At 35.8% G+C, this 9,049-nt stretch overlaps 1 protein-coding gene across 1 annotated transcript; it reads right to left on the bottom strand.

The window, feature by feature from the left end:
• Positions 1-3,808: 3,808 nt before the first annotated feature.
• LOC132737428 (uncharacterized) lies at positions 3,809-8,127 on the bottom strand. The gene is made up of 4 exons (XM_060724713.1): positions 8,016-8,127; positions 7,686-7,931; positions 6,430-7,361; positions 3,809-6,352 (listed from the first exon to the last, which is right to left on the bottom strand). The coding sequence occupies exons 1-4, from the start codon at positions 8,125-8,127 to the stop codon at positions 3,809-3,811; spliced, it is 3,834 nt and encodes a 1,277-aa protein (XP_060580696.1).
• Between the last annotated feature and the right edge of the window lie 922 nt (positions 8,128-9,049).

Raw genomic sequence — 9,049 nt, 5'->3', positions numbered from 1 at the left:
CATGTCTCGCGTATTAGATGTCTGCAAACGCTCGTTTAAAAGACATTTATTTGTAATAAAACTATTACCAAGATGCACAGTGTGTTGTTTCCCCAAGTTTTTTTTTATTCTGTATAATGTACAATTTAAATATTTGAATTTGAACATGAGGATAGAATGCTCGAGTAGATATCTAGTCGAAAGCATGTACACCGTTTGGATACCGGCTTGACAAGCGCTCCACGCAGAGCCGGGATCAGGTCTCGTATTGGTTGGACAGAACGCAAAATTTACTTTCGGTTTTAATTAAATGTTGATTTTTTATATTACAATGAGATGTATAAATGTTTATTCTGATTGCATCTAGGAGATAATTCTATTTTCTATTGATTTACACCGGAAATGTCACGGTAAGGTTCATTTAATAATGATTTATAAAGGTTTTATTATACAAGGGTTATCGTGTTTACATTTTGGAGTCTGCAATCTTTACTTTATTGAGACTTGATGGTATACGGTATTTTTTCATATATGTAAAAATTGTTTGAAAACCATTTTTATCGTTGTAATAGATGTCCCATTTGTGTTTAAATATTAAAATAGTTTTGGTAGAGTGTTTATAGGGGCGTATCACGTTGGGGGGGGGCAGGATCTGACCCACAAGCGTCTGTGCTGTGTACATACTGGCAAATGGCGCCGGATTGTTAACGGGCGTAATCGAGTATAAATAGGTAGTATGAGAGGCTTCGGTTCTTTAATTAGTGTAGCGATAAATATGACCGTACATTTTAATAGACTAGAATATTTCTCTTAAGTGCTCATTTATTTTAAAAGTGTATTTTAAATGCGTAATTTTAATATTCTAAACACATTTTACAGGTTCTTGATTGTTGTCTGTTGTATTTTTTTTGTTCAAATTATGGCTATAGATTTAATTTTTTAATTCGAACTAAATCAATTTAGTTGATCATAATAAATTAGATAGTTAAAGTATATGTATTTTATTTTTGTTTCTAGGTTTAAAAGTTAAAAGAATCCAAAATCAAAATACCAAAATGAACCCTTATTATATGCACTGTATTGTGAGTAATAAGCGTGTGTGAAAAAGAAAGAAGACCAATAGTTGGAAATAAGGATCTAAAACGATACCTTGAAAAATCATTTTTCTTAACAGTCAGTGAAAATTCAGTAGTGTGCAAATAAATGTAGACAAAAAATATTATTTGAAATGCGAAAGCAAAAATGACACAAAACAATCAAATATAACGTTGAATTTAAAGTCGAACAAAACAGCACTATCTGCTAAAAGAAAATTAATTCAAACCGATGAAGAAAAATTTGCACTACCAATATCTACAACAGGGCAGTCCCATTCTCGTTGCTTTATTTGCGGCAAACCGGGTCTAAAATTGGTGAGAATTAAAAAGGAAGCAAGACACGATATTTTCATTTAGCTAAACATTATTCTGGCAAAAGGGGCTAGATGCTGTCCAAAACATTTAATAGAAAAATCATTTTGTAAGGAAGCGTTTATATTACTGAAAAACAATAAAAATATACACAATGCCTCCCATTTTACATGCGAGCAACTGCATACCTTTATAGAAAATATTAGAAAAGCTGCCAATGATAATAGGAATAAACGGGTTGATTTTGACGATAACGGTATGAATGATAACGACTATGAAAGTCTCACTGGGTTGAATAGGGCACAATTTGACGATCTTCTTACTTATATAAAAAGCAGTAAAAAATCACAAAACAGAAGTGTTCGTGGTTCTTTAGGAGTATTTCTAACAAAGCTTAGAACAGGTCTTTCTAATCGTATTCTTGGCACCATTTTCAACATGACAAAGTCTCAAGTTAGACACTCATTTGCTTCAATAAGAAAACAATTGTCGATAGAATTTGTTTCTGAAAATATTGGTTTCAATCACGTCAATCGAGAAGATGTCGTCCAGAAACATACACGGCCTCTAGCGGTATCAATATTTGGCCAAAATGAATGCAGTCCTCCTGCTATCCTTGTTCTTGATGGCACATACCTATATATCCATAAAAGCTCCAATTTTAAATTTCAAAGACGTACATACAGTGTTCATAAAGGGAGGTCACTAGTCAAACCTACAACCACAGGATATATAGTATCTGTTCTTGGCCCTTATTAAGCTGATGGAAAGAATTCTGACGCAAAAATATTAAATCATATGATGAAATGTAATATTGAAGAGGTAAAAAATTGGATCAAAAAAGGTGATATTTTCGTTGTTGATCGTGGATTCCGCGATTGGTTTAACATCCTTAAAGAACTATGTATTGACGCAAAAATGCCATCTTTCTTACCGAAGGGTAAAAAACAGACAGCTTTCTGCAGAAGATGCAAATAACTCTAGGCTTGTCACTAAAATTCGCTGGATAGTTTAGTCAGTGAATGCCAGGTTAAAACAATGGCGATTCTTTGACAAAACTCTTCCAAACAGCCATTTGTCACAATAGGGACTACGATGGGATACCAGGCCGACCACAATTGCTATCTAAAACAACCAACAACTCAGAACAGAAAAATATATACAAATTTATTTACAGAAATGAATATTTATAAATGAAAAATGATTGTATATGATAAACTACTATGATAAGTCACTGCACAAACAAACACTATCAACGTATCTCAGTCTATTTCTCCCGTAAAGTTTCTGTCATGATGTATCAATAAAGTGGTGGCGTTGTTAAACAAAATTCGTCACAATGGCGGGCGTCTTGTATGAAATCTTATCAAGCGTAACTGTACTTCCTACAGTGTTGGCACAGTTGATAGGATCCTAAACAAGGGCATGCGTCACCCTTTAGCCATGGACATACGTGTGGAGGGCCCGTGTCATCTTCGGGTGTCCTCAAATAAGAAGCTTGTACAAGCTGTAATTTTATGACAAAAATAATTTGTCTGTCACCGTCATAGTGACCTGTATAACGTCCAGTGCATTGCAATATGTCACTTAAAATTTAGTCAATATATAGCAAACTACTGGGTACTGAGCGGGAAAACGGATCGTGCAAAACATGAAAAATCGATTTGCACGAAATAAAGCTGGGACGGCGGGAAAAAATAGTTATGTAAAATAAAGGCCCGTCCTTCAAATACAGACATAATACATATATCTGGTTCATAAAACAAAAATGTAACTTTCTTATTACTGAAAGGATTTTTGTGAAATAAACGGCAAAATGTTTAAATTGAGACATGGAAATTTATGCAAACCATAAAAATACTCTAAATAATAATTTCACCCGAAAACTCTAAATTGAACAAAAGATGATGCAATCTCACAACAATGAATATAGAGTAAAAATGAGGTTCGGCGTGAAAATATAATGCAATATTTTACAAACGTACTTTCACTTTGTGACATTTACGCCCCCCTTTAAATAAGAAAATTGATAAATTTTCTTTAAATACAACAAAGTGAAAACGACAAATTGCAAAAATGTAAGTAGAAATACTGTACACCATATTTATAACCACCATAAATACTACACTACACTCTACATTATACCCTGCTTAAATAATCTGCACCTATGTTCTCTCTACCTGGGATTGCTCTAATCCTCATCCTGTATGGCTGCAAAAGCAAAGACCATCTCATTATTCTAGAGTTACTTAACTTTGCCTTGTTAAGATACAAAAGCGGCTGGTGATCTGTCTCTAGAATAAATTCCTTACCAAACAAGTATCTGTGAAATTTAGAAATTGCCCAAACAATACCAAGGCACTCCTTCTCTATTACAGAATACTTCTGTTCTCTTGGTAACATCTTTCTACTGGCATAAGCTACTGGAAATTTCTCCTCACCTTTTCTTGAAGTAATACAGATCCTAATCCACAATCAGAAGCATCAACTCTGAGAATAAACATCTTGTCTAAATCTGGTAATTTCAAAATGGGCGGACCGGTCAAACTAGCCTTAAGAGTCTGAAAAGCCTTTTCCTGACTTTCACCCCATTCAATACGATTTGGTTGAAACTTTTTTGTCAAATCGGTCAACGGAACAGCAATGGCGGCAAAGTTAGGGATGAACTTCCGGTACCAAGACACAACCCCTAAAAATTGCCGGACTCCTCGCTTAGTCGTGGGTCTCTCGGTCTCCTGAATTGCCTTGACCTTACTGAGAACAGGCTCAATGGACTTACTACCTCCTATCATATGACCTAAACATTCCAATTTTTCAAAAACATATGAAACATTTGACGGTCTAGCAGTAAGCCTAGACTCTCTTAATTGGGTAAATAACTCATACAATGCATTGATATGCTCTGGCAATGTGACTGTATAGATCAAAATATCATCTATAAAACTATCTGAGTGATCTAGATCTTTCAAAACCTTTCTCATCAGTCTACAGAATGTTGCAGGGGCATTGACTAAACCAAAGGGCATTTTCCGGAATTGAAAAAGTCCCGACGGGGTTTCAAATGCGGTCAAAGGTTTTGCATTGTCAGACAAAGGAACTTGCCAGTATCCTTTACTAAGGTCAATTTTCGAAAAATACCTGTATTTTGATAATTTCGAAAATATCTGTTCCATATTGGGCATCGGTTCCGCATCAAATACAGTGCATTTATTGATCTGTCTAAAATCAATACAGAACCTAATCGTGTTATCCTTTTTCCTGATAAGGACAATTGGACTAGAAAACGGAGCATTAGAAGGTTCGATAACTCCCAACTCTAGCATTTTATCAACTTCTTCCTTTACTATCTGCTGTGAGTGAAAAGGAATAGGATAACCCTTAGTCCTTACCGGTTCTGACGTAGTCAACTTAATGTCATGCTGAACTAATGACGTATTTCCGGGTATATCTGTTAAAACATCTGAAAATTTCTTTAACAAGGTTGCAATTTGAGTCTTACAATCTGTTTGTAAGTCAGGATTGACCTGAACATCTTTATATGTCTCTGAACCTTTCTTCAATGGACATAACAATATGTCACTATCATCTTGGTAACTTGTTTCTAAACTATCATCTTCCTCTAATCTATCATACCCATTTTCCGCTTCTACAACAGCTGCACTTACCTTTGCCAATGCACCTCGTTCTGGTTCGAAATTTCTTTCAACATACTCCTTTAGCATATTGGCATGGAAAGTTTTGATCTTATTGTTACCTATGTCTATCCGATAATCTAATTTGTTCACGACCTCGGAAACTACAAATGGACCTTTCCATTGTAACAACAACTTATTGCGTTTTGTAGGTATAAGAACCAGTACTTTACTTCCCTTCTTAAAAGTTCTATCCCTAGCTTTCCTGTTGTAATACTTTCTATATCTAATACTGCTCTTCTCTAACTCCTGCTGTGCTATCTTACATGTACTTTCTAGTCTTTCTTGCAAATCAACTACATACTGATAAGTTGTCTTAACTTCGTCATTCTCTGTTTTTCCTGACCATAACTCTCTCAAAATGGTAATTGGACCTCTTATACTACGTCCATATAACAATTCAAATGGCGAGAATCCTAAACTCTCTTGTGGAACTTCCCGATACGCAAACAACATAGCATTCAAATACTTATCCCAATCTGTAGGTCTTTCACTACACATCCGTTTCAACATCTGCTTTAAACTACCATTAAATTTCTCCACTAAACCATTACACATCGGATGATACGGTGTAGTTGTTAACTGTCTAAGAGACAGCAACCTACTAACCTCATTCATAATTTGTGAAGTAAATTGTGATCCACAATCTGTAAGCATTTCCTCTGGAACACCTAATCTACTATACATGTCAACTAATGCTTCGGCTACTCTTTCAGTCTCTATACTAGGCAATGCAATTGCTTCAGGATATCTGGTAGCATAGTCTACCATGGTCAAAATATATCGGTTCTTCCTATCAGTCATAGGTTCGATCGGACCAACAATGTCAACGGCAACTCTCTTAAAAGGAGTATCAATCAAAGGCATCTTACCTAAAGTTACCTTACTTATTCTACCTTTAGAAATAGTACGTTGACAAATATCACAAGACTGACAATATCGTCTAACCTCTACAAGAACACCTGGCCAATAAAACTCCCCCAAGACTCTATCACTTGTCTTCCTAATACCAAGATGTCCTGCCAAAAGCGAGTCATGCGCTACTTTTAACACAGTCTCCCTAAGATCCTTAGGAACTACTAACTGCCTACTTACGTCACCATTTCCTGCCGTAAACTCTCTAAACAACATCTTATTCCTGACCTGAAACTTCACTTGCCCTTTACCTCTACAGTTTCTAACAGTACCTTCCTCTGCTTTCTTTCTACATCCATCTAATGACCTATCTGCCTGCTGCTTCTCTACAAACTCTACATTAGTGATGTCTAAAATCTGTGAAGGAACTTTAAGTCTTCTATGAGCTTTAACTTTACTCTGCGATCTTGTTTCTACTGCTGAAGCTAACTTACCAAATTTGGTTCTACAGCACCCTCTATGTTACCGATAATTACATCATTTGTAGGATTATCTACACATAGTGCTTCTACAGTACCCCTGTAATACGGACAATCAAGATCAATTAACGCCATTTCTAATCTGTGCTCACTACCATCAATGTACTTACATCGTCTGGACTTCCCTAACAATTGATTTGCATTTACCAAATTCCTTCGTACTATGACACATGTACACCCAGTATCTCTCATTGCAACTATAGCTTTACCATTACATATACCTCTAGTTGTCGGACATGAATTTATAGTAACTGTACCTACGTCTTCAAAATCCCCAAGTTCTATCAAACTACTACCACTATCTGATCTCGGCATCGAAATTTTCGAATCTGCATCTCTATTTCTTCCTCTACCTCTACTCCTACCTCTATAACCTCCTCGCCTTCTATTACCCTGATAACTATTATCATTCTTACTTGGATTCATTGAATTCGGTTCTATGTCTTCCGCTGCGTTAGCTTTATTTGTAGCCTTATTTCTACAGAAAAATGCTGTATGCCCTAAACGACCACAATATGTGCATTTATAACCTTCATACTGCTGAGATGCTCTACCTCTATTTACCAGCCTATCGTTACCTCTTTGCATACGATAACTACTACCTTGATTTCTATCTACAGGTCTACTCGGCAGTGCATAAGGCTTAGCTCTTTCTTTAATTCCATGATTCACTACATACTTCGGACCTCCTCTAGTCTTGGCAAACAAATCTGCATCTTCCGCTACTTCACGGGCTGAAAACAACTTCTTACTACTAAGGTTCTGATATAGTTCTCTATTGCAGATATCTAAAAATTGATCCCTTACTATGAAGTCTAACAACTTTTCATAAGTCTTCTCCACCTTACTCAATCTTAGCCAACCATCTAAGTATCTAGAAATTCTAGCTAGGAACATAACAAAAAAGTCTCATTTTCACGGGGCCTTTCAGTCCTAAACTTCTTCTTATACCCATCATCAGTCAACTCAAACTGCCTTAACAAAGCATCTTTCAGCTTATTCATAATCCGTCCTATCTTCTAATGGAAGCCTATCAAATACCTCCCTAGCAGTACCTTTTAACAGAAACGGTAAGTTTAGTGACCACATTTCATGTTCCCAATTCTGAGCAGACGCATAAGTTTCATAAACATTCAAATACGCATCCATAGAATCAATCTTTTCGTCAAATGGAGTCATCTTAACCTTAACCTTACCTACACTCTTCTTACCTAACATATCTAACTCTATCTTCATCTTATATTCTGTATCTAACTTCCTAGCTTCTGCTTCCTCCTTCTCTCTTTCTAACTGACGAGCATAATCTAACTTCTCCTTTGCAACACTAGCCTCATTACTTAACTTCTCTCTTTCCATTCCTATCTCTATTTCTAACTTCTCCTTAGAAATCTGGACTTCATAATCTAACTTCTCTTTTGCTAACCTAGCTTCTAATTCTAACCTATCCTTCTCAGCTTCTAAACGTTCCTTCTCAGCTTCTAACTTCTCTTTTGCTAACCTAGCTTCTAATTCTAACCTATCCTTCTCAGCTTCTAACCTACTATGTCTTTCTTCACGCTCCCTGGCTTGCTCCTCTTTAACAAAGTTTCTCAAAGCCTCATCTGTATACCCTAACTCCTGACCTACCTTCATCAACTCATTTACACTAGTCATCTTGAACTTATTAAGTATATTTCCTACACTGTAACACTACTACAACAACAACTTAGGATACAAGTAAAATCTTACCGTGAGGTAGAACAATGATATCAAAGTATCATTAAAGGGTAACACTACAACCCTTAAATACAAAACACTATATTCACTAAGTACAATCACGGTGCACTATAACACTACACTTCAGTGTAACACCATATAATTAAACGCATTTATCACTCTAGCGCTATAAACAAAATGTACCTTCACTGTACACAGTACTAAAATAAACAATGTATCATATATTCTAAACACTATACCTCACCACTACAAACACTAAGTTTCAAACTCATCTAAGTATCTCACTAAGGTTGTATAATAATAATCTTAAGTGTACAGTAGACAGTAGGCAATAATTAAAACTGTTCAAAATACTTTAAACTTCAAAGTCCAAACTACGACCCAAAACTCAATGTCGCGTAGCACTTACCCCACAGTGCAAAAATATAAAGGCATATGGCCAGTTTCAATATACTACAGACACAAAGTAAACACAAAGTAAAATTGTAAATGACACAATAAATTAAATGTTCACCTAGATAACAGACACAGTTTCTTTATCTAGAAAAAGTACACAAGGCGGGTAGTACCTTACATTGCAGAGTGTATGTGTGTATATATGTACTTCCGGTGTTTTACCGAAAGGTCACTTTCAGATTACAAAACTGGTGGTCTCATCATAAAGTGACACCTAAAAGGAGGAAAATGGAACGAACTCACCCTAAACGTCCAAACGTCCACTGTCGGGTCTGTGTGGCTGTTATAACCTCTCAGCTGGATAGCTGTCACGCACACAAGTCCGTTTCATTTGTCACGGTATCAATCTGAAAATGTTAAGAAATTATAATCACACGAAATATAAAAAAAAAAAAATAATTAA

Source organism: Ruditapes philippinarum, unplaced genomic scaffold (assembly GCF_026571515.1).
Source record: "Ruditapes philippinarum isolate M1 unplaced genomic scaffold, ASM2657151v2 ctg657_1_1_1_1, whole genome shotgun sequence".
Lineage (NCBI taxonomy): Eukaryota > Metazoa > Mollusca > Bivalvia > Venerida > Veneridae > Ruditapes > Ruditapes philippinarum.
The sequence above is the reverse complement of the archived record's forward strand: the minus strand, read 5'-3'. Positions and strand labels throughout refer to the sequence as shown.